Here is a 28,000-nt window from a genome sequence, read left to right on the forward strand (position 1 = left end):
ATAGGAAGAAATATATAATGTAATTTGATTTTTAAAAAAAAAACGATAAAAGAAAGGGTTCTTTCAGTTTGCTTGCATACAAGTATACATTTTTTATGTGTGTGTATGTTCAGAGGTTGGACAAAATAATGGAAACACTTTTAATATGGGGTAGGACTGCTTTTGGTAGTAATTACAACTTGAATTCTATGAGGTATGGACATGTACAAAGTTTGAATTGTTTCCAAAGGAATTTTTGTCCATTCTTCAGCTAAAATAGTCGCTAGTTCTTGTAGTGATGGTGATGGGGGATACCAACTCCTTACTTGTTTTTCTAAAATGCACCATAAATGTTCAATAATACTGAGATCTTTGGATTGTGGTGGCCAGATAAGATGTTCAGCTTCACTAGAATGTTCCTCATGCCATTCAGTAACAGCTTTAGCTGTGTGAATTGGTGCATTATCATCCTGAAAGATTGCATTTCACCCTGGAAACAGTCCTGCAACCATAGAATGAATTTGATCAGATAAAATGCTTAAATAGTCTTGACTATTCTGCCATGAAAAGAAACCAGTGGGCCAGCGGATTTTCAAGATATAGCTCCCCAGATCATCACAGATCCTCCTCCATGTTTAACAGTTGGAAGAAGGTAGTCTGGGTCAAATGCTTCTTTTGACTGTCTCTACACGTATACTCGACTGGTGATTGAAAATAAGGTAAAAGATGACTTGTCTGAAAAAATTCTTCCACAGCTCTAGGGACCAATTCTATAGGTTTTTACTCCACTCTAAATTGCACCAAGGTTGACTTAGCCTTTTAACCTTTTGGGGGTTAATGAAATAAGTACCAGTTCAGCACTGGGGTTGATATAATTGACTTACTCCCTTCCCCACCAAATTGCTGGCCTTATGCCAAAATTTGAAACCAATATATGTAACTCCTGCTAAATGTGTCAAGTTCCTCTTTCTTTCATTTGTCCACTTACTCATATATGTGTATGTGTGTGTGTGTGTGTGTGTGTGTGTGTGTGTATATATACATATATATATATGATGATGATATACACACACACACACACATAAATACATACATTTATTTTATTTGCTTGAGTGATGAAGCTGCGGTCATGGTGAAGCATGATATATATATATATATATATATATATATATATATATCACGTGATCGACCAGACCATCAGATGTAGTTACACATCGCTGGTCACAATGCGTTCGCATTGTTTTAGCCTTCGAATGACCAGGCCGACAGAAGAAAGAGTGGTGAAAGAGTACAGCAAGGATCACCACCCCCTGCCAGAGCTTCGTGGAGCTTTTAGGTGTTTTCGCTCAATAAACACTCACAACGCCCGGTCTGGGAATCGAAACCGCGATTCTACGACCACGAGTCCGCTGCCCTAACAACTGGGCCATTGCGCCTCCACTTTATATATATATATATATATATATATATGGTGATCCAGCATGACTGAACTGCAGCTTTATCACTCAAGCAAGTAAAAGACATGTATGTATTTATGTATGTGTGTGTATGTGTGTGTATATATATATATAATATATATATATATATATCACGTGATCGACCAGACCATCAGATGTAGTTACACATCGCTGGTCACAATGCGTTCGCATTGTTTTAGCCTTCGAATGACCAGGCCGACAGAAGAAAGAGTGGTGAAAGAGTACAGCAAGGATCACCACCCCCTGCCAGAGCTTCGTGGAGCTTTTAGGTGTTTTCGCTCAATAAACACTCACAACGCCCGGTCTGGGAATCGAAACCGCGATTCTACGACCACGAGTCCGCTGCCCTAACAACTGGGCCATTGCGCCTCCACTTTATATATATATATATATATATATATGGTGATCCAGCATGACTGAACTGCAGCTTTATCACTCAAGCAAGTAAAAGACATGTATGTATTTATGTATGTGTGTGTATGTGTGTGTATATATATATATATATACATAGATATATATATGTACACACACACACAAACACATATGTATATAGTTTATAGATGCAATATAGGTAGAATCAACAAAATAAGTACTTTGTTCAAAGAGAGATAAATATTAGTTGATTACACAAGGGAAAGAGCTTCTCATAATTTCATGTTTTCATGATACTTTAAGTTAGCATATTTATAAAATATGCCAGAGATACATGGTCTATTTTATAAATGTGCTTAGCCAAAGTATCATAGAAGCTTGAAACTATTAGTGGCTCTTTTGATTGTGTTTTAAATCGATATATCTATATATATAAAAGTGAGGTTGTGTGCTGTCTGTCTCCTACGATTTAGATTCCTAACTACTCCCACATTTTGCGGTGCAGTTTAACCAAAAGCGGGCATCTTATAGTCGTGATTCATATCGAGCACTTCTGGGTATTAGCGCGTGTCTACGATGAGTCTACGATTTAAAAAAATTTACCATCATTTTTTTCCATTTTGATGCATTTTTTTCGCTATTATATAAGGGAAGTAACTTTCTAAAAATGTCTATGATGAGTCAACGATTTAAAAAAAAATTTACCATCATTTTTTTCCATTTTGATGCATTTTTTTCGCTATTATATAAGGGAAGTAACTTTCTAAAAATGTCTATGATGAGTCAACGATTTAAAAAAAAATTTACCATCATTTTTTTTCCATTTTTAATGCATTTTTTGCTATTTTTTGGCTATAACTCTCTAAAAATGCTTATATAGTTATTTCCCTTACAAACCCGAGCAATGCCGGGCGATACTGCTAGTATATATATAAAAATACAAAATGACAAGAATGCAAAGCATCCGGACAGTTAGGTGATAGAAAAATGGGATAACAAAACATCCAGATAGATGATACAAAGAGAATAAGGATGGGTCATTTGAAGTTTTCCTTCTTCAGTCAAGTACCAGATTATCTTCACAATTTCGGCTGATTATACTTGAGATTGCTCCAATTTGGCCAGCCCCAACGAAAAACTAAGCTAAGAGCATTAGATTCCTTGGAAGAAGTCAGCGAATGTATACAAAAACAAGGATGGAAAAAACGGACAATGTTACACAAATACAATAAAAATAATAACAGGACATAACAACAAATGTCTTTCGACTAAGGATGAATTAAATTAAGCTGGCATGTGTGGAAATGAAGCATTACGGCAGGGATAGAAGATTTCACGAACACAGGAAGGAATATCGATGCTGCAAAGGACAAGGGTCAGACCAAGAAAGAAAGAACAAGCTTGGCCGAACGCTGGTCATGTAGGAAGAGAAGAGAGAGAAGTAGAAGCAGGGGGACAAAAGAATTAAGGAGAGGCGAGAAAAAATGACAGGGACACAGTGAAGTGAAAAGGGGAGGGAAAGTGAGCAAGAAGAGAAGACAAAGAAATGTGAGAGAGGGGGAACGAAAGAACGAAGAGTGGAATGAACGAATAAATATATATATATATATATATATTTTTTTTTACTTGTTTCAGTCATGTGACTGTGGCCATGCTGGAGCACCGCCTTTAGTCGATCAAATCGACCCCAGGATTTATTCTTTGTAAGCCTATTACTTATTTTATCGGTCTCTTTTTTGCCGAACCGCTAAGTTACGGGGACGTAAACACACCAGCATTGGTTGTCAAGCGATGTTGGGGGGACAAACACAGACACACAAACACGCACATACATATATATATATATATATATATATATATACACATATATATGACGGGCTTCTTTCAGTTTCCATCTACTAAATCCACTCACAAGGCTTTGGTCGGCCCGAGGCTATAGTAGAAGACACTTACCTAAGGTGCCACATAGTGGGACTGAACCCGGAACCATGTGGTTCGTAAGCAAGCTACTTACCACACAGCCACTCCTACGCCTATATATGAGAGTATTGTAGTTCGCTTGAAGCATTGTGTATTGTTTGTAAAGGATAAAAAGTTTTGAATGGTATAACAATGCACTATAAAACAAAAAAGGGACAATATACCTGTTGTAATTTAGTTATCCATAGTCCGATGATATTTCAGAATACGATTCCTTCTTCAGATATTCTTAGATGGAGTTGCTGTTATAAACCGATTGTAGCAGCGACTCCATCTAAGAATATCTGAAGAAGGAATTATATTCCGAAATATCGGACTATGGATAGCTAAATTACAACAGGTATAAAGTCCATTTTTAAAAAATATTATAGTGCATTGTTCTACCATTCAAAACCTTTTATTCTTTATATATATAAACATATATATATATATATATATATATATATATATATATATATATATATAAACCAGCTTAGAGAAGAAGAAGAAACGAAACAAAACCAAACGAATCGAATCGAATCGACGCGAAGGCGCTCAGTGTAATAATAAAATATATGCATACATACAAACATATATGTATGTACCTACTTCTACATGTATATATACATGCATATATAAATATATATACAGGACACCACAAATAGACGTAGAACTCAACGAGAAACGAAAACGTAAAAACAGCATGGAACGGACCATTCCTTTAACAACGAAAAAACAGAGTACAAGACAACTACACAATGAAAAATTCCCTTCATCAGCCGTCCCTAGTTCAACTCCAGTGTGTTTCGAAGGTGAGGACAGAACATGTCTCATCGAACTAGTCCTCCCTGTGAAAGAATTAAATAAAATTCCTTTGCAGAGGGGTAAAAACAAGGGAAAAAAATGTGATAAAAACAGGACGTAAAAACAATACAATTAAAAACAAATACAAAATAAAAATACATTTACAAGAAATACAGTACAAGAAGGAATAGAAACAGGACATGAAAATAAATAAATAAGCCTAGGACATGAAAATAAATCTATAAGCCTAGACGAGGAAAAACTTTTTTTCACGAGCGCAGGAAGAAACATGTTTACTTGAATAAGGCCGCCAACGAAAGGAAGTTCGTAGACCCAGCTGTGAGAGAGATGAGGAGGAGTGAGAGAGAGAGAGAGAGATAGAGAGGAAGGAAGCAAAAGAGGGTGAAAGAAAGAGAGAAGAAGGAGTTATGGAGTTTCGCGTCATAATTATATATAAAAACCAGCTTAGAGAAGAAGAAGAAATGAAACGAAGGGAAAGTTTATGAAAAAAAACAAAAGACGAAGATAGGTGGTGTACAAAACAAACAGATGTATTAGTATAGCACTCAGGAATGGAAAAAGTCTTTTACGTTTTGAGTCTACACTCTTCTACAGAAAGGTACACAGAAAAAACAAGGAGAGAAAAAAAATGTGTGTAGTGGCTAACGATCTACCATGGCGTATATACATATACATACACATACACACACACAAACATAGATACAGCATGGTACACTGTCAAAGGCCTTGTTCAGGTCAAAGAATACGAGTTACAATAGCTTACTCTTTAAGAACATCCCTTGTAGATGTCACACTATGGTCCAAACCTGAATCGCTCATCTTATCTAGGCTAATTTTCTTTCTAATTAGATCTTACATAACTCTTTCTAGTACTTTTGTAACTTAACTTGGGATTCCATCTGTAGCTGTGTCTTTCTGCAGCATCTCTTGTAACTCTTGAGGATGATGATATTCACCAGTCATAGAAAATAACCTCTCTCTACTTTCACTACTCTTTTACTTGTTTCAGTCATTTGACTGTGGCCATGCTGGAGCACCACCTTTAATTGAGCGAACTGACCCCAGGACTTATTCTTTGTAAGCCTAGTATTTATTCTATCGGTCTCTTTTACCGAACCGCTAAGTTACGGAGATGTAAAAACACCACCATCGGTTGCCAAGTGATGTTGGTGGGGGTGACAAACACAGACACACACATATATATATACATATATACAACATGCTTCGTTCAGTTTCTGTCTACCAAATCCACTTACAAGGCTTTGGTTGGCCAGTGGCTATAGGAGAACACACTTGCCAAAAGTGCCACGCAGTGGGACTGAACCCGGAACCATGTGGTTGGTAAGCAAGCTACTAACCTGTTTCTTTATTACCCACAAGGGGCTAAACATAGAGGGGACAAACAAGGTCAGACATAGGTATTAAGTCGATTACATCGACTCCAGTGCGTAACTGGTACTGAATTTATCGACCCCGAAAGGATGAAAGGCAAAGTTGACCTCGGCGGAATTTGAACTCACGATGTAACAGCAGCCGAAATACCGCTAAGCCCGATGTGCTAACGTTTCTACCAGCTCGCTGCCTTTACTTACCACACAGCCACTCCTATGCCTCCACTACCAGATTGATTATGGAAGTGACTAGTGCATGTCCTACTTTACCAGATATTTTCAGCATTTCCTCAACAGCCCTAGGTGGTCCAGTGCTTTCCTATCCTTTTGACAGGATTGGTGTCCATTTCAATAGTTTATATATATATATGTGAGTGAGTGTGTGTGCACACATGTACACAAGTACATATCATACATGCACACACACACACACACATAATACATGCACCTGTCAGTTACAAAACACACTGCACCAGTTCGAATTTCTGACCTGGAATACTTCCAAAGATACACAGGAATGTTTTTGCTAGTGACCCTCTCTACCTACCATACACCTCACTAAGATTTTCATTAAAAAAAAAAACACAGATAAAAAAAAGAACAGCCCAAAACCTCGAAAAAAATGACCACTGCCACCATCACCATCACAACAGTAAAGTCACACTATCACCATCATCATCATCAACAACAGTAAAGCTACCCTATAGCCATCAATGCCATCACAATCACCATCCACAACAGGAAAGTAACATCTATAGTTCCCCCATCTCCATCATCACTAACAACACCATAACAAAAATATTGATTATTCTACCATAAACACCACCACCACCCCTACTACCACCACCACCCCTACTACCACCACCACCACTACTACCACCAACAACCCCATCACTACCACCATCATTAGAACCACCCTCTCCACCACCACCACTGTCTCTGCTGTTTGAGCCAATGAGACAGGAGAAATTCTATGTGGATTGTTCAATATGTTAGAAATAGCAGCCAAATTCTCCTTCAGTTGATACATACACAACACCTTCTTGAGAAAAGAACATGTTTCATGGTCAGGGGTTCTCTGCAAACAGAGGAAGGGAAAAACTGGACAATTATGGCAGGAATGCATTTGAGTATAAGGGCTACTTGACCATGGCTGCTGACCTGAGGCTAAACAAAACAACACCAACAATAACAACCATTGCAGCTGCTACTACCAGCCACAACTTAACAGTAGCATGATCTCTACTACCCAAACACTAATAGTAAGTACTCAGCTACCACATCAAGCACACACACACACACACACACGTGCCATGAGCAGAACAGCTTGATTCATTAATGCTTGTTTCACTATTCCCTGTTGTCTCTTTCATCAATACCAACCACTTTCATGTGTACTACCATCATCAGCCTATTGCTGCTACTACTACTACTACTACTACTACAACCACCACCACCCCCACCACCACTGCTACTGCTGCCGCCGCCACCACCGCTCTCTCCATCACTGTCATTGCTGCTGCCACCACCAGCACCACCATTACCATCATCACTAACATGTATAAAACCACTACCTATTTCTTTACTACCCACAAGGGGCTAAACACAGAGAGGACAAGCAAAGACAGACAAACGGATTAAGTCGATTACATCGACCCCAGTGCGTAACTGGTACTTAATTTATCGACCCCGAAAGGATGAAAGGCAAAGTCGACCTCGGCAGAATTTGAACTCACAACGTAACGGCAGCCGAAATACCACCACCACCACTGCCAGCACTACTACTGCTGCCACCGCCACCACCGCTATCTCCATCACTGTCATTGCTGCTGCCACCACCAGCACCACCATTACCATCATCACTAACATGTATAAAACCACTACCATCACCGCCATTGATTATTATCACAGTCATTGTCACAAAAAAGAATATCACATACTGAATGATGAGAGGTGAAAATCTGAGAAACCACCACCACCACCACCACCACCACCACCACTACCATACCACACTTGCTGCTATTACTATCACCACCCCACCACTTCTGTACCACCCTACTGTGGTAGCTATTACTATTACCGGCACCACTATACCACTGCTGGTGTTATTATGGTGACAACTGCCTATTTCTTTACTACCCACAAGGGGCTAAACACAGAGAGGACAAACAAGGACAGGCAAATGGATTAAGTCGATTATATCGACCCCAGTGCGTAACTGGTACTTATTTAATCGACCTCGGCGGAATTTGAACTCAGAATGTAGTTGCAGACGAAATACCGCTAAGCATTTTACCCGGCGTGCTAACGTTTCTGCCAGCTCGCCGCCACTATACAATCATCATTACATCACTGTCTCATTACCACCACCACCACCACCACCACTACCACAATCCCCACTAACATCAACATCATCACTGTACGAAGGGGAGCTGAAAAGTTCCTGACATTGGGTAAAAGAAAATACAAGAGAATCAGTTAATTATGATTTAAGTAAATATATTGCCCCCCCCCCATTAGATTCACACACTAACTCTTTACTCTTTTACTTGTTTCAGTCATTTGACTGCGGCCATGCTGGAGCGCCGCCTTTAGTTGAGCAATTCGACCCTGGGACTTATTTTTTGTAAGCCCAGTACTTATTCTATCGGTCTCTTTTGCTGAACTGCTAAGTAACGGGACGTAAACACACCAGCATCGGTTGTCAAGCAATGGTGGGGGGACAAACACAGACACACGAACATATACATACATACATATATATATACATATATACGACGGGCTTCTTCCAGTTTCCCCTCTACCAAATCCACTCATAAGGCTTTGGCCGGCCCGAGGCTATAGTAGAAGACACTTGCCCAAGGTGCCATGCAGTGGGAATGAACTCGGAACCATGTGGTTGGTAAGCAAGCTACTTACCACACAGCCATGCAGCAATCCTTCAGTTTTTCTAAGTCCTGTAAAATAACTCGGAAAGTTGGGCCTCCAACCAGGTCTTTCATGATACCCTTAAAACCAGGAACTTCTCAGCATACCCTCATACCACTGTTGCTACTATTACTATTACTACTGCCACTTCAGCCTCATTATACTAGAAATGGTAGTCAAATTGTAAGAGAGAAAAGCAGAAAATGGTAACAAGAAAAAACAACAAATGTATGAGCATGCACACTCACACACATAAATACATATTTTGGCTGATAAATATCTTTTGCTTCTCTCTGAGACAAAATCACAGCATCCAAAACATCAGTTCACTCTTTTTCTCCCCACAACATCCCAATATATCTACAAACACACAAAACTTTATTGTATTGCCTTCACTGACACATGTCACCACCAGTTCTTTCAGACCATGTTTTCAACTTTATATATATATATATATATATGTGGGGGCGCAATGGCCCAGTGGTTAGGGTAGCGGACTCGCGGTTGTAGGATCGCGGTTTCGATTCCCAGACCGGGCGTTGTGAGTGTTTATTGAGTGAAAACACCTAAAAGCTCCACGAGGCTCCGGCAGGGGGTGGTGATCCCTGCTGTACTCTTTCACCACTCTTTCTTCTGTTGGCTTGCTCACTTAGCCAGCGGGGTGACATCGTTCGAAGGCTAAAACAATGCGAACGCATTGTGACCAGCGATGTGTAGCAACATCTGATGGTCTGGTCGGTCAAGTGATCGTGATATATATATATACATATATATATATATATATATATATATATATATATATAGAAGCAACATGGACTAAAAACTTCTTAAGAAAATACAAACTTTATTTTCACCAATACAAACAATATTTTCACCAATTTCAATGTCATGATTAGCAAGGTGTGAAACCGGTTGACTATCATAATACTCTAAAAATATATAAATTGTATACATTTTCCTTCTTTTATTATATATTTTTTTTACTACAAATGACTACATGGAAAAAATATTTTCAACAAAATTTTTTTTACTATACATATATATATATAAAAAAAACCCAGCAATGTGTTGCCCATGTGTTATGACCTACAGCCACATTGTATTATTTGTTCCTTTCTTATGGGCAGAATTGGCACAGCTGATATATGGTGAACTGGATTACTAGCCTAATGAAAGTTATTGTGTGTTAAAAAGTCAAGGAGGGAGGGTACAATCTGCATGGTTTTGCATGAAAATGCTTTCTGTATTGTTTCATCATATACAAGGGGTTAATATGATTTTGCCCAGAAATCACATTTTCAAAATTTTAATTCCCCCCCCCCCCCGCATCCCCACCACAATTTTTTAATTTGTAACTTTCTTCAAATATTTTGTTTTTATCTATGTAGAAAAATACAGAGATTATGAATCTGGGAAATATATATATTTTTTAAAAGTTTAATTTTTCTTAAATTAAAGGAACTCAATGTTCCTTCTCCTCCCTTGTCCACCCATCACCTACCTGCTTCCAAAAAGCTAAAATCTCTCATTGTTTCATTTTTCTCTGATGTTTCAGGCATATTTTATGCCTGAAATAACAGACATAAAAAAATACCAAACCACCACCAGAAAACCCGACATGCTAGAAACAACAGGTAAACAACATTATTTTTGAGGAAAATTCCCCGCCTTCCAAAAAAGCTAAAAGTGAAACATTGGGAGTTTGTGGCTTTGTGAAAGTGGTAAGGTGATTGGTGGATGTTTGGGAAGGAGATTTTAGTGATTCTTGAAGAAAAAAGAAAGAAGAAAATTTTTAAAGATTCATACTCTGTTTTTTTTTTTACTCCATGGATTACCAAGGAAAAAATTTGGAAAGAAGTAAAAATAAAGAATTTTTGGGGTGGGGAGGGAGAAAATTAAAATATTGAGAACATGTTTTTTGGGTGAAATTTTAATCTCCTGTATGGAAAATGCCTTTTATGTGTCAGGCGGGCCTTGCAACGATCACATTCGGAGGTTGCATTTTACGTGCCACCCGCATGGAGGAGGGGGTGTGTGTGTGCAATCAGATGGTACTGGCATCGGCCATGTTTGGATGGTGTTTTTTACATGCCACTGGCACAGGAGCCAGTCAGGCGGATCATGTTATATATATACACAGACGTGACAGAAATAAATAGACACCCTATAAAACATTATTTTATGTTTATTTTAACCTCAAATGGTTTGTACTTTGTTAAAGTTTATTCAGTCACGATTTGCACTTTTGTATGAATATATTTTTTATTTATTCGTATTTGATCTGTGGTACTGATGGAACAAAGGTAAAGAGAGAAATGTTGGAATTTGGGGGACTTATTTTTTGCACATATTTCTATGTACCTACTCAGTGGGATTTGCCTAGTACTGGTTTTTGTATTTGTTGATGAATAGTCAGTCTGTTTCTGGAAGTAAGTTTTGTTTGATCTATGTAATCCTCTATGTAATAGATATTCAAGAACTATGAAAATTAAAAACACTTCAGACATACCCAATACTCTATCCTTATTACAACATATGACTCCCAAAACACAGGTTTACAACATTATCCAGCAGGTCATTCCACTGCTGAGACAAGACCCAAGAATGAAACAGGCACTTGAAATATACAAAATAATCAAAATCCCTCAAAAAAAAAAATACTTATCTGTGCTAAATTCATCATCACCATCATCACCATTTAACGTTTGCTTTTCATACTAGCATGGGTTGGCCGATTTGACTGAGGACTGGCGAACCAGATGGCTGCACCAAACTCCAATCTGATCTGGCAGAGTTTCTACAGCTGGATGCCCTTCCTAACGCTAACCACTCTGAGAGTGTAGTGGATGCTTTTACGTGCCACTGGCATGAGGGCCAGTCAGGCAGTACTGGCAATGGTCATGCTCAAGTGGTGTTTTTTACGTGCCACCTGCACAGCAACCAGTCCAGCAGCACTGGCAACAACCTCACTTGAATGCTTTTTCAAGTGCCAGTAAGGCAACACTGGTAATGATCATGTTTGAATGGTGCTTTTTATGTGCCTCCAGCATGGAAGCCAATCAGCTGCTCTGGCAGTAATCATGCTCGGATGGTGCTCTTAGTGCTAACAACTTTCCACAAATCCCAGACTAACAATCAAATGATGTTGCTGCCCTATTTGTGCACCTCACTGAAGACGAAACATATATATTGAAATCATAAAAAAAATCATTTTGCCTGTTCATCAAAAGTTTTAATGTATATTAAATATAATAGACTTAACAAGGGTTACATAACAAGGGTTGCATAAAGGGTTATGTAACAAGGGTTACATAAAGGGTTACATAACAAGGGTGACATGGAAAGAGAACTTGCTGAGACAACAGATGAGGAGAAGGACAATGAATAGTTGATTGACCATCATATAAACAACACATACACACACAGCCACACGTACAGGTCATAAGTCACGAGCCAGCAGAAAACTTGGAAAGATGAAGAATAGTGAAACTATTTTTATTCTAGTTTTAGAGATAGTAAACATAGAACTAATATCCCTTCACAACCATTCTCATTCCTAAGTGTTTCTACTGGCTGATGGCTTAAAGGTTTGTACATGTAGGTGTGTATTTGTTTGTGTGTTTGTACAATGGATGATCAGTTACTCACCATCCAACCATTCAGCAATCATATGCTAATGTCCATCTGTCATCATGGTGAGTTTTCCTCTCATGTCATCTGTTTCTTTCCTGTCTGAGTTCCAGGCCAACAGGTTACAACACATGCTCACACACAGTTTAAATGTGTGTGTGTGTGTGTGGTGTGTGTGTGTGTGTGTGTGTGTGTGGTGTGTGTGTGTGAGTGTGTGTGTATATATATATATATATATATATATATATATATATGCTTTATTTAAAGCAGCAGAAAATTCAACAAAATCTGTTGCTCTGAGTTCTCGTTGCCGTTCATCAGACAGTTTTTGTTAGAATGGAACCGATCGGTTCCATTCTAACAGAAACTGTCTGATGAACGGCAACGAGAAACTCAGAGCAACAGATTTTGTTGAATTTTCTGCTGCTTTAAATAAAGCATATTACTCTACCACTGGTATTTGAGTACTCTTTTTTCCACCTTGTTTCACATTTATGTGTTTACTTCGGTGTATATATATATATATATATATGAGTTAGGAATTGATCAGTGCCTAAACATACCAACACTAAATTCCCCAATTACAATTATTTCTAAATCCAGGGTTGTAGAACAGCTAGCATCACTGCAGAACTTCTGATTCAATCTTTCTTCTCCCTCTGTATACGCATAAATAATGTATAGGAAGAGAATTGATAAAAAGAAACAGTGAGAAATATTTTTATACTACATTAAACCACATTCTTATCTTTATATATAAAAGTCAAGTTGTAAGTCTGTCTCCTACGATTTAGATTCCTAACTACTCCCACATTTTGCGGTGCAGTTTAACCAAAAGCGGGTATCCTATAGTCGTGATTCATATCGAGCCCTTCTGGGTATTGGCGCGCGTCTACGATGAGTCTACGATTTAAAAAAAAAATTTACCATCATTTTTTTTTCCATTTTTAATGCATTTTTTTGCTAATTTTTGGCTATAACTCTCTAAAAATGCTTATATAGTTATTTCCCTTACAAACCCGAGCAATGTCGGGCAAAACTGCGAGTAAGGTATAAATGTTTTAGATGAAAACATATTCTTTCCTACAATATTTATTGGAGTAAATGTCTCAACATATAAAGTGTAAAAGAATAAAAGAATATTGGAACAAATTTTAAGAGTAAAATACCCCTAAGGGAAAATGTGGTGCATATAATGAACATTACCCGAAAAATGACTCTGGATATTTGGGTGGTCGCTTGGCTCCAGCAGCATTTGAAAATCCAGTACTTCTTAACAGTTTGCAGACTTCATCAATATTAGAGTCATCAGCACCGGTCTTTTGTGCACTACAAATAATAAAAAGAATTATGATAATATTGTTATATATGACCTACATCCAATGCTAGACACCTCATCCCACAAATTGATAAACAAACTCACATAACATATATTCTAACAATCTCTACTCAAGAATATAACCCAACCCACACAACACAATCACCTCGTGATACAAAAAACATGTACTATAACCCAATACACAAAATACACACCGTTTAATACTAACCCAAGCCACAAAGCACACACTCTAAACATAACAAACAAAATTACACAACTCGTATACAAGAGATGAAACACTACAATAACAGGAGAAACAGTAAAACAACAACATGACAAAATAAAACTGATGTAGAATATAAGCACAATTTTACACCTCCAAAGTCAATATTGTCCACATCTCAAGGGTGGTGAGCTGGCAGAATCACTGGGAAGCACTCCGTTGGTTACGACGATGAGGGTTCCGGTTGATCCGATCAACGGAACAGCCTGCTCGTGAAATTAACGTGTAAGTGGCTGAACACGCCACAGACACGTGTACTCTTAACGTAGTTCTCGGGGATATTCAGCGTGACACAGAGAGTGACAAGGCCGGCCCTTTGAAATATAGGTACAACAGAAACAGGAAGTAAGAGTGAGAGAAAGTTGTGGTGAAAGAGTACCACCATCCCTGCCGGAGCCTCGTGGAGCTTTAGGTGTTTTCGCTCAATAAACACTCACAACGCCTGGTCTGGGAGTTGAAACCATGATCCTACGATCGCGTGTCCGCTGCCCTAACCACTGGGCCATTGCGCCTCCACGGCAGAATCATTAGCACACCAGGCGAAATGCTTAGCGGTATTTCAACTTTGCCTTTCATCCTTTCAGGGTCGATTAAATTTAAATAAATACCAGTTATGCACTGGGGTTGATGAAATGTGCTCAATACCTTTGTCTGTCCTTGTTTGTCTCCTCTATGTTTAGCTCCCTGTGGAAAATAAAGAAATAAATATCGTCCAGACCTCTGGAACCTGGATTTGAAGCTGACAGTGCAGTAGGAATTTTTTAAATAAATCTTCAAATAATAGCCATTTCCACTGATTCTCACAGGTTTTAACAGAACTACTTCCATGCAAACATGAAAAATGAACTATTCACTTAGACACTGTAGCAAATAACATTTTATGGCATGAAAGTTACAAAGATATTCAGATATGAAAAAAAAAAATAAACCCATCTCAAAAAATTACAAGATTTGAAAATCTTTTTGAATTTAAGAAACAAGACAAAACTAATTGTTGATATGGTAACCAAGTTAAACTTAAAACTGAACAGCAAGAAAGAAAAAATATTTATGCTACAGTATACTCTTTTACTCTTTTACTTGTTTCAGTCATTTGACTGCGGTCATGCTGGAGCACCGCCTTTAGTCGATCAAATCAACCCCGGGACTTATTCTTTGTAAGCCCAGTACTTATTCTATCGGTCTCTTTTGCCGAACCGCTAAGTGACGGGGACGTAAACACACCAGCATCGGTTGTCAAGCAATGCTAGGGGGACAAACACAGACACACAAACACACACACACACATATATATATATACATATATACGACAGGCTTCTTTCAGTTTCCGTCTACCAAATCCACTCACAAGGCATTGGTTGGCCCGGGGCTATAGCAGAAGACACTTGCCCAAGATGCCACGCAGTGGGACTTAACTAATGAGGTGGGGAGAGGGAGAGAACAACAAACTATTTTTTCAAAATAGGCAGTTAGATTCTGGGGTCTCTGCTAATCAGTGTTAATAATGTGTCTGCACATGTATGTAAAGGCATGGGCAAATTTATTTTTTTTATTATTGTTTTTTGCAGAAGACTGACATTTATTCAAGCATGAAAATTTCCCTTCTTTACTCTACTAATATTATCAGTACAGCCTGGATGAGTGGTGGTGCAGGTACTGCTATCAGATATTGCAGGGTTAGAAGCAATACGGCAAAGCATTGGTTCAGATACTCTAATAGCAGTACTGCTAATCCAGTTCCCTGGATTGGCACTTTTTTTTATCAAGTGCAAAAAGTTAAAAATTAAAGTTGGGTTTAGAGGGATTTGAAATCAGAGTGTAGAAAGTTGTAACAAATACTGTGAGGTATTCTATACAACACTCTGATAACTATGCCAATATACTGCCTTAGACAACTATATAGGCACATAAAGTTAATCCAAACAAGAAAACACAAAAAAACACAACGCAAGGACATGGAACAAATATAGTATTATTGGACGCTCAGGAAAGAAGGGAAGAAGGAGGGTTTAACGTTTCGAGCAGAGCTCTTCGTCGGAAACATAGGGGAAGGAAAGATCCAGAGAAGGGAAGACAGAGGAAAAAAAAAAAAAGTCGCCAACGGTACACACAAGGTCATAGGCACATACATCCATATAAAAGAGTTTAGCTTCACCGTAACTACATTGACTCTGATTATTGATATGAAAAATCATTTTCTTAAGAGGAAGGGATAGTATATAAGCTATTGATTAGACACGAGTACTTTGACTGTTTTTGGCAGAATAAACACTTGAAATTCATTAGTGAAGTACTTAGAATATGAAATCAGCAGACTCATTAAAGTAAATCAAGTGGGGTTTTATCTGAAACTATGAATGAAGAATTCACATGAATATCATAATGCTACAAAGAACTTGGAGAAGGGAAATGGCAGAGGGAATAAATAAGATAATTGGACAGAACTGTTTGTAAACAATGTAGTCAAATCTACTCTGTTTTGCGCTTTGTATTCTTAATTCTACATGAATCAATACGTATAGTTGATGTTGTTTAGTCCCAGGACGACCTAGACCAAGTAGTCATATAATCAAAATATGAGTCTGACTATCACGAATGTAAAAAGTGGTTCTTTGTATCATCATCATCATCATGTGTATGTGTGCGTGCGTGTGTGTGTGTGTGAATGGATGGATAGATGCATGCATGTATGTATCTATAAATGTACGTGTATGGCTATATATGTTAAGAGTTTCTTTGATTGGTTGTGTATATAACAATATGTACCTATTTCTTTACTACCCACAAGGGGCTAAACACAGAGGGGACGAACAAGGACAAACGGATTAAGTCGATTATATCGACCCCAGTGCATAACTGGTACTTATTTAATCGACCCCGAAAGGATGAAAGGCAAAGTCGACCTCGGCGGAATTTGAACTCAGAACGTAGCGGTAGACGAAATACTGCTAAGCATTTCGTCCAGGGTGCTAACGTCTCTGCCAGCTCGCCACCTTCAATATGTACCTGCATACAAGTGTCAGCTGTCAAGTTTATAGGGTGACCAAGAGACTCTCATGGAATGTGACCAAAAGGGGTTTATATTTCAACGTAGACCCCATTGCAGTCCACCCACTTCTTCCATCAGTATTGCAGTGCTTGAATCCCATTAGTGAAGAAGATTTCATCCTGTTAGTCAAAAAAATCATCAACAGCAGATATAGCATCATCATCACTGTGATACTGGTTCCAGGCCAAGTGTTTTTTCATGGTAGGGAACAAATGATAGTAGTCAGATGAGGCCAAATCAGGAGAACAAGAAGGGTACTCTATCAGTTCAATGCTACAGTCATGCAAAACAGCCATTGAAGCCAAAGACTTGTGTGCTAGAGCACTGTCCTGATGAAACAAGAGCCCTTTTGTCAGTTTTCCTGGGTGTTTCATCTTGATAGCCCTTTGTAACTGCCCCAGCAAGTTGGTATAGTACTTTCTGTTGATGGTGTGATCCTTTTGAAGATAGTCAATAAACAATGCCTTTATGCAAAAAACTGAGGCCATTCCCTTTTCTGCAGATGGAATGACCTTGGACTTCTCTGGAGCACGTTTCTACTGCAGTTTCTACTGCATGGATTGTCTTTTTGTCTCTCACTCAAAGTGATGAGTCGATCACTTATTCCAGGTAAGGAAACATCGAAGGAAACCAGCTGGATCTGCCTCAAACAATGTCGAATTTTCCTGTGATGTGATCAGCCTGGTGTGCTTTTGATCAGGTTTCAGAAGACATGGCAGCCACAGAGCAAAACCCTTCATCATGCCAAGTTCATTGCTCAGAAAATTATTAACTCTCTCAAGGGATATGCCAACAGTATTCACTATTTGATTGTGGTGAACATGATCAATGTTTTCCTTGGTCATAGCAGTTGCAGGATGCCCTGACCTTAGGTCATCCCCTACTAAATTCAGCTGCCCGCTTTTGCACTCTTTTACTTGTTTCAGTCATTTGACTGTGGCCATGCTGGAGCACCGCCTTTAGTCGAGCAAATCGACCCCGGGACTTATTCTTTGTAAGCCCAGTACTTATTCTATCGGTCTCTTTTGCCGAACTGCTAAGTGACGGGGACGTAAACACACCAGCATCGGTTGTCAAGCAATGCTAGGGGGACAAACACAGACACACAAACACACATACATATATATACATATATACGACAGGCTTCTTTCAGTTTCCGTCTACCAAATCCACTCACAAGGCATTGGTCGGCCCGGGGCTATAGCAGAAGACACTTGCCCAAGATGCCACGCAGTGGGACTGAACCCGGAACCGTGTGGTTGGTTAGCAAGCTACTAACCACACAACCACTTCTGCGCCTATTAATAAAACTAGAGCATCATTCCCTAATGTAGCAACTATGTCAGCATGAATGTCCTTGAAGGCTAAATGCTTTTTCTGTAGGTATTTGATAACACCATCATGCCAAATTTTGTCCATTTACAAGAGAAGTCACTACTAGTTACTTTTGAAGTCTTCTTTGAACAGTCAAATATCAATTTACCTGGAAAGAAACCACGCAGTTAATAAGTCGAAATTAATGCATACAAAATTTCACAGCTCTAGCATCACTCCTCTGTAGCCAGCCTTAGATCTTTTCAGCCCACCCTCGTATACTTATATCTATTTGTGGGACTTCTTTTATGTGTGTATTGAATTGCGTTTGTTTTTCTTGGCACAACATGTAGTGTTTGATGGATTGTATCTGTTTTACGCAAAGGCACAGACTATGCATCAGTTATTCTGCCTGAGAATTACATTAAATGTACATGGCTGTGTGGTAAGTAGCTTGTTTACCAACCACATGGTTCCGGGTTCGCTCCCACTGCGTGGCACCTTGGGCAAGTGTCTTCTACTATAGCCGCGGGCCGACCAAAGCCTTGTGAGTGGATTTGGTAGGCGGAAACTGAAAGAAGCCTGTCGTATATATGTATATATATGTATGTGTGTTTGTGTGTCTGTGTTTGTCCCCCTAGCATTGCTTGACAACCGATGCTGGTGTGTTTATGTCCCCGTCACTTAGCGGTTCGGCAAAAGAGACCAATAGAATAAGTACTGGGCTTACAAAGAATAAGTCCCGGGGTCGAATTGCTCGATTAAAGGTGGTGCTCCAGCATGGCCGCAGTCAAATGACTGAAACAAGTAAAAGAGAGTATGTCTGCAAAATGTTCATCCACTTTTATGTTAATTCAGGGGCAGGTAATTCATTTGGTTCAACAACTGAATCCTGTTCCATGATGAATTCAAATTTGTGATATTAAGCATTAATTCCATCTCATCTTTTGGTAAATACAGATTTTGGAGAGGTTTTTTTCCCCCTGGCATAGTTGAGATGTGGCGGGGGAGAGAGAGAGAGAGAGAGAGAGAGAGAGAGTTAGAGGGAGAGAGAGTTAGAGAAAGATTGGAAAAGACAGAAAGAGAGAGGGAGAAACAGAAAGACTGGAAGAGAGAGCAGGAAAGAGAGAGAAAGAGAGAGAGAATTAGGGAGTGATTAGGAAAATGGGAGAAAGGGAGAGAGAAGGAGAAAGACTTAGAAAGAAATCGGAAAAGACAGAGAGAGAGAAAAAGAGAGAGACAGGAAGCAGCACACTTAATGGTTAGAGACTGAAACAGGTTTATATTATAATTAATAACCAATCCATGCAAATTTCTCTCAGAAAATCCGGTACCTATCAAGTGAGACAACAGAAGAGGCTTCCATATGGTTGCTCAACCTGCTAGAAATAGCAACCAATTTTACCTTTTTACACCTCAATATTCATAAAAGAAGGAATGACATATTGGTTATCATTATTCAACATCCACTTTCCAATGTTTGCACATGGATCAGATGGAATTTGCTGAGACAGATTTTCTACAGCCGGATATCTTTTCTGTTGCTAGTCCTCATCTGTTTCCAGAAAAGCAAGGTAATATTTCCTCATGATCAGACATATTTTTCACAAAAGACTTAAAATAAACAATCTCGCTTGTATAACAATGATGCTCATTTACAACAATCATGTGATGCAGAGACAGTGGTACACAGAAACACAAAACCCATGTGTGAGTGTGTGTGTGTATATATATGTATAACTTAAAACTTACTTGGGAAAGGATGCGTGGCGTTCGATCATATAATAATATAAATAATATATAAATATATGCATACATCATCATCATCATCATCATCATTTAGCGTCCGTTTTCCATGCTAGCATGGGTTGGACGGTTCTACTGGGGTCTGTGAAGCCAGAAGGCTTCATCAGGCCCAGTCAAATCTGGCAGTGTTTCTACGGCTGGATGCCCTTCCTAACGCCAACCACTCCGTGAGTGTAGTGGGTGCTTTTTACGTGCCACCCGCACTGGTGCCAGACAGAGCTGGCAAACGGCCACGAACGGATGGTGCTTTTTATGTGCCACCGGCACGAGGGCCAGGCGAGGCTGGCAACGGACACGAAACGGGGCGGTGCTGGCAACGGTCGCGAAACGGAAAGTTCTCTTACATGCCACCGGCACTGGTAACACATCTGCCATTTCCATTGATCGATTTCCATTGATCGATTTCGATTCTGATCCTCACTTGCCTCAATGGGTCTTCACAAGCAGAGTTTTGTGTCCCAAGAAGGTAGCACATCCGCAATTTCCATTGATCGATTTCGATTCTGATCCTCACTTGCCTCAACACGTCTTCACAAGTAGAGTTTTGTGTCCCAAGAAGGGAAGGTATGCATACGTAGGCTGGCTCCATCCCATGTAGAAAGCCACGGGTTGTGGACTCACTTGTCCTGCCGGGTCTTCTCGCGCACAGCACACTTCCAGAGGTCTCGGTCTCTAGTCATTTCCTCAGTGAGACCTAAAGTTCGAAGGTCGTGCTTCACCACCTCGTCCCAGGTTTTCCTGGGTCTGCCTCTTCCACAGGTTCCCTCAACCGCTAGGGTGTGGCACTTTTTCACACAACTATCTTCATCCATTCTCGCCACATGACCATACCAGCGCAAACGTCTCTCTTGCACACCACAACTGATGCTTCTTAGGTCCAGCTTTTCTCTCAAGGTACTTACACTCTGCCGAGTGTGAGTACCGGCATTACACATCCATCGGAGCATACTGGCTTCATTTCTAGCGAGCTTACGCATATCCTCAGCAGTCACGGCCCATGTTTCACTGCCATGTAGCATGGCTGTTCGTACACACGCATCATACAGTCTGCCTTTCACTCTGTGCGAGAGGCCTTTTGTCACCAGCAGAGGTAAGAGCTCTCTGAACTTTGCCCAAGCTATTCTTACTCTAGCAGTTACACTTTCAGCACACCCGCCCCCGCTGCTGACTTGGTCACCTAGGTAACGGAAACTATCAACTATTTCTAGTTTTTCTCCCTGGAAAGTGACGGAAGTTGGTCTCAGAGCATTTTCAGTGTTTATTGTTCCTGAGCATCTGCCACATACAAAAACCATCTTCCTAGTTAGCCTTCCTTTGACATTGCTGCATCTCTTATGTGTCCATAGCTTACACTTGGTGCATCTTATAGAGTTTCTACCTACACCTTTTCTACAGATCGAGCAGGGCCATCTACCTGAAGGTGTTTGTGATTTGTCTACCTTCCTACTGATTACGACTTTGGTTTTAGCTAGATTGACTCTAAGGCCCTTCGATTCTAATCCTTGTTTCCACACCTGAAACTTCTCCTCCAGTTCTGATAGCGACTCAGCAATTAGAGCAAGGTCATCAGCATAGAGGAGCTCCCAAGGGCATCCTGTCTTGAATTCCTCCGTTATTGCCTGGAGGACTAAGATAAATAGGAGGGAGCTGAGTACTGAGCCTTGGTGGACCCCTACCTCTACCCGGAATTCTTCACTGTACTCATTTCCAACCCTCACCCTACTAGCGGCGTCCCTATACAAGGCCCGCACAGCTCTCACTAACCATTCATCTATCCCTAGTTTTCTCATTGCCCACCAGATAAGGGATCGGGGGACCCTGTCGAAGGCTTTCTCCATGTCAACAAAAGCCAGGTACAGGGGCTTATCTTTGGCTAGGTATTTCTCCTGCAGCTGTCTTACCATGAATATAGCATCAGTAGTACTTTTCCCTGGCACAAACCCAAACTGCATCTCATCTAAACTAACTCTCTCTCTAATTAGTTGGGCTATGACCCTCTCCGTAACCTTCATCACCTGGTCCAACAGCTTGATACCTCTGTAGTTATTTGTATCTAGGGCATCACCTTTACCTTTGTAGCAGTTGACTATTATACTGCTACACCAGTCATTGGGTATGACCCCTTTGTGTATCACCTGATTAACTATATGGGTGACTAGGCTATAGCCGACACTTAGCTACCACAGAACTATCAACTCGGATAGCTGGTCCCTCTGTTGGGTCAACATTCAGCAGACTCTCTTTATCCCATTCATTTTCTTCATTCAGCAACCTTTCATAGTGGCATCTCCAAACCTCTCTCTTTGCATCCTCATTTAGCGCAAGTGAACCATCTTCCATGCGAACACACTTCCCTCCTACCACATCACGATTCTCTCTCACACACTGTCTTGCAACACGAAACACCTCCAGTCTTTGGTCCTCACGGCGCAGAACATTGGCAAATTTTTTCTTATCTGCTTCCCCTCTGGCTAAATAAACCTGTCTCCTAGCTTCTCTTTTGGCAGTCTGATACAATTCGCTGCTACCCCCATTTTTCCAGACCTTCCAAGCCTGTCTCTTTTCTCTAATAGCCCTGTCTACAATATTGTTCCACCACCACGTTATTCTAGGTCGAGAGGGGACTTTGCACCAGCCACAGATCTGGTCAGTGGCTCTCAGCAGGTTGTCCCTTAGAAACGTCCAGCTGTCTTCTACCCCCTGTGATGCTCTATCCCCTTCTACTTCATCAGAGGCTTCAAGTAATATGTCCCTAAATCTCTGTCCATTTGCAGGATCTTTAAGCTTCCAGATCCTTCTTCTCCATATTTGTCGTCTTCTGGTTGTCCTCCTAGTCCTGATCCTAAAGTCACTAACTACCAGTCTATGTTGTGGGGTACATTCTTCACCTGGGAAGGTTTTGGCATTTATAAGCAGCCATCTCTCCCTTTGCCTTGTAAGGATGTAGTCAATTTGGCTGGTATGTTGGCCCGATTGGTAAGTGACTAGGTGGCTGGTAGGTTTCCTGAAGTTAGTGTTGCAAATCATAAGATTATTTGCATCGCAGAACTCCAGCAGCCTGGTTCCCTCCTCGTTGCGGGAGCCATAGCCATAGCCTCCATGTACGCCATGGAAGCCCCCAGCATGTCGTCCAACGTGACCATTGAAGTCACCAGCCACAAAGATAAGGTCTCTGTCGTTCGTCAATGAGGTAGTCTGCAGTAGAGTGTCATAGAATCGGTCTTTCTGTCCATCGGGTAGCCCCGACTGAGGAGCATAGGCTGATATAATGGTTGCTAAACTATGATGAAGCACTAATCTAATCTTAAGTATTCTGTCACTTACTCTGATTACCTCAATTACTTTATCTACCCATTTCTCAGCGATAAGTATACCCACGCCACCAACCCCGTCAGTGTTCCCTGCCCAGAAAATCTTGTACCTGCGTTCCTTGCCTGTGAGGAACCTAGCTGATCCTCCTCTCCACCTTATTTCTTGCATGCAACATATATCCACACATCTCCGTTCAAGCATCTCGACTATCTCACCAGACCTACCTTTCAGAGAGCCAACGTTGAGGGTGCCAACCCTGAGGGTGTGGAAGGCATGGGCTCTAGAGACCCTGGGACGGTGGACAGTAGCTTTGTGTACGTGAAAAGAAAGCTCGCATTTGGCAGAATTCATGTGCAAGAAATGAAGTAGTAAAGTAGCCTTCAGTACAACCTGCATAACGCTAGCCTTTCATATTTTGCACTGTATGAACATTACCTTACATAGGTCGAGACTAGGGGTAGGGAGGGGTAGGGATGGTGAGAGCATTTGCAGTCTTCATGGGAAGCAACCCCGGGATGGAAGAGAATAGGAACTTCCGGCATGCGTGGTGGGTGTGGGAAGGCGGGTGCACCGTAGCTGAGTAAAGAGGTTCTGTTAATCGTGAGCTAGCAAATGGGTTTGTATGAATCGGGAGACAATACTAAACGAAAAATTGAAAAATTGAAAAATTGAAAAATCAGAGTGGCTATGAACCTGGAGACAAGTCTAAACGAAAAAAAAATGTTTGAGCTAGACAGGGTAATGAGGGAATACTGAAAGAATGAGGGACAATACAATGAGATGGAAATTGAAGAATAGAGAAAGAATAAGGATAAGTGCAAGAAAGAAGGTAGTCGTAGCGAGGTTGGACGATTCACTTAACTTTTAGCCATTCATGATCTGTGCGTATTCTTTAGATATTTTGAAGCGAGTGGGGTTAACGATAAATGCGATCACTCTTTTATGTATGGCGATGATGGTTTTGGGGAGGGGGGGGGCATAGAGGACCATGGCGATGATGGTTATGGGAAGGGGGGACATAGCGAGAGAGAGATAGGGTTAGTTAGAGAGAGAGGTCAAGGGACACGTGACAATAAGCGGTGTGAGGGAATTTGACTGGGGACGGCATTGTCGATAAATAAACATTAGATAAATAGGTTTGAAAATCAGAAAAATCAGAGGGAATATCATTATTGATAGCTAATATAACACCGTAGCTGAGTAAAGAGGTTCTGTTAATCGTGAGCTAGCAAATGGGTTTGTATGAATCGGGAGACAATACTAAACGAAAAATTGAAAAATTGAAAAATCAGAGTGGCTATGAACCTGGAGACAAGTCTAAACGAAAAAAAAATGTTTGAGCTAGACAGGGTAATGAGGGAATACTGAAAGAATGAGGGACAATACAATGAGATGGAAATTGAAGAATAGAGAAAGAATAAGGATAAGTGCAAGAAAGAAGGTAGTCGTAGCGAGGTTGGACGATTCACTTAACTTTTAGCCATTCATGATCTGTGCGTATTCTTCAGATATTTTGAAGCGAGTGGGGTTAACGATAAATGCGATTGCTCTTTTATGTATGGCGATGATGGTTTTGGGGAGGGGGGGACATAGAGGACCATGGCGATGATGGTTATGGGAAGGGGGGACATAGCGGGAGAGAGATAGGGTTAGTTAGAGAGAGAGGTCAAGGGACACGTGACAATAAGCGGTGTGAGGGAATTTGACTGGGGACGGCATTGTCGATAAATAAACATTAGATAAATAGGTTTGAAAATCCTACATATATATGTATATATATATATGCATATATGGGTACAGGACATAAAAAAAAAAACGTTGAAAACAATGAGAAACGAAAACATGAACAAAAACAGAGTAAAATGAACTTTTTTTTGAACAACAAAAAAAAACAGAGAAACGAGACATGCAACATAAAGAATATTCCCCTTCTTCAGTTGTCCCTGTTTCATCTACTCCGTGGTTCAAAGGCAAGGACAATATGTGATTTCAATGAAACAGTCCTTCCCGCAAAGCAAATTAGATCAAATCTGGGATTTTTTGCGGAGGGTGAGAGTGGTAACAAGAACTGGACAGTGAGAACAAGACAGTAAAAACAAACGGTGAGGGATGTTAAGCCAAGATGATAGAAAAATTATTATGAATGCTAGGAGGACGAGCTTATGAGAGGAGACATGTATAAGCACATATTGTCTTTAGGAAGGAAATGGGCAATGGTTTTCTGATGTCCTGTACCCATATATGCATATATATATATACATATATAGGCGCAGGAGTGGCTGTGTGGTAAGTAGCTTGCTAACCAACCACATGGTTCCGGGTTCAGTCCCACTGCGTGGCATCTTGGGCAAGTGTCTTCTGCTATAGCCCCGGGCCGACCAATGCCTTGTGAGTGGATTTGGTAGAAAGAAGCCAGTCGTATATATGTATATATATATATGTATGTGTGTGTGTTTGTGTGTCTGTGTTTGTTCCCCTAGCATTGCTTGACAACCAATGCTGGTGTGTTTACGTCCCCGTCACTTAGCGGCTCGGCAAAAAGAGACCGATAGAATAAGTACTGGGCTTACAAAAAGAATAAGTCCCGGGGTTGAGTTGCTCGACTACTGGCGGTGCTCCAGCATGGCCACAGTCAAATGACTGAAACAAGTAAAAGAGAAAGAGTAAAGAGTATATATATGTAGGTATGTACATATATGTATGTATATAGGCATATATTTATATATTATTTATATTATTATATATATGTATATATACGTTCAACTCACAATCATAAGGTTATGAGTTTGATTCTTGGCGACACTTTGTGACCTTGAGCCGAAATATCGTTATAGCAAATATTCTGCTCAATAATGTCCCTTAGTGGTTGACAATATTTGCATCCCTGGTCATGAGCAGTAATAGTGGGTGAGCATCAGAGCCATGTGTTGAGAGGGATTCTTTAGGGTTTGAATAAATGTTTGAAGGAAACAAGCCATTTTGCATACTTTCTAGGGGTAAGCAAATAGGAAATAACAGTTGTAATCCAAGGACAAAAATCGTGTTACACAGTGTATTTGGATAATAATGGTAAATTAATACAAATTTATACTGAAATGGGTAGATTTAAGTAGATATGACTGGGTGGAGACAATAAAATATTTAAGTGGATTTAACCCTTTAGCATTTAAATCGGCCATATCTGGTCCAAATATTCTACCTGTTTTATGTTTAAACTGATCAAATGTGGCTTCTCACACCTACCTTACAATGTCATTCAAAAATTAAGCAATCATACTATTGAAGAGTCAAAGTGATGAGGTAATGCATGATTACTTCAAAACAAAGTAAATAAACATTAAATTTGACAGAGTAATTTGAATGTTAAACAGTTAAAGGCAAATTGATTGCATCTGATTTAGGCACAAGCCAGCGACTTTGAAGGGAAGAGGTTAGTTGATGCCTTATCCCTTGCTCATGACTGATACTTTATTTTATTGATGCTAAAAGAATTAAAAACAAAGTATGAAACATAAAGGGGTGGAAAAAAAACCTCTCCAAAATATGCATTTACTGGAAACAGGATAGAATCAATGCTATATATCTCAACAAATATAAATTCATCACTCAACCCACCTGAGACTGCAACCCCGACCCAGCTCTGTAGTACAAATGTCTTGTTTTCAAAAGTTCTGAATAAAAATCTTCCTAACACTAGCTTAATCAGTCCCACTGTGTGGCACCTTGGGCATGTGTCTTCTACTATAGCCTTGGGCTGAGCAAAGCCTTGTGAGTGGATTTGGTAGATGGAAACTGAAAGAAGCCTGTCGTATATATGTATATATATATATATGTATGTGTGTGTGTTTGTGTGTCTGTGTTTGTTCCCCTAGCATTGCTTGACAACCGATGCTGGTGTGTTTACATCCCCGTCACTTAGCGGTTCGGCAAAAAGAGACCGATAGAATAAGCCTTGGGCCGACCAAAGCCTTGTGAGTGGATTTGGTAGATGGAAACTGAAAGAAGCCTGTCATCATCATCATCATTTAAAGTCCACTATTCATGCTAGCACGGGATGCACAGTTTGACCAGAGCTGGTAAGCTGGAGGGGTTGCGCCAGACTTCCGTCTGATTTGGCATGGTTTCTATGGCTGGATGCCCTTTCTAACACCGACTACTTTACAGTGTGCTGGGTGATTTTACGTGGCACCACATGGGTGCTTTCATGTTGCACTACATGGTTGTTTCTACATGGTGCTGCACGGGCACTAATATGGCACTGCCATGAGTGTTTTACATCACCAGAAGGATTGGTCTTAACACTTCTGCTGTAGGGTACAGGTCTTCATGGGTGTGGCCAGGTGCCAGGTATCTCAT

The 28,000-nt window shown here is 40.2% G+C and overlaps 1 protein-coding gene across 2 annotated transcripts in view; it reads right to left on the reverse strand.

The window, feature by feature from the left end:
- LOC115215174 (WASH complex subunit 5) overlaps positions 1–28,000 on the reverse strand; it is a 229,346-nt gene that overhangs the window by 88,767 nt on the left and 112,579 nt on the right. For both annotated transcript variants that reach the window (XM_029784356.2, XM_036505410.1), the window contains exon 6: positions 13,769–13,891. In XM_029784356.2, coding sequence (XP_029640216.1) covers positions 13,769–13,891 — 123 coding nt within the window. The remainder of the gene's footprint in view (positions 1–13,768; positions 13,892–28,000) is intronic.

Source organism: Octopus sinensis, linkage group LG8 (genome assembly GCF_006345805.1).
Source record: "Octopus sinensis linkage group LG8, ASM634580v1, whole genome shotgun sequence".
Classification (NCBI taxonomy): Eukaryota; Metazoa; Mollusca; class Cephalopoda; order Octopoda; family Octopodidae; genus Octopus; species Octopus sinensis.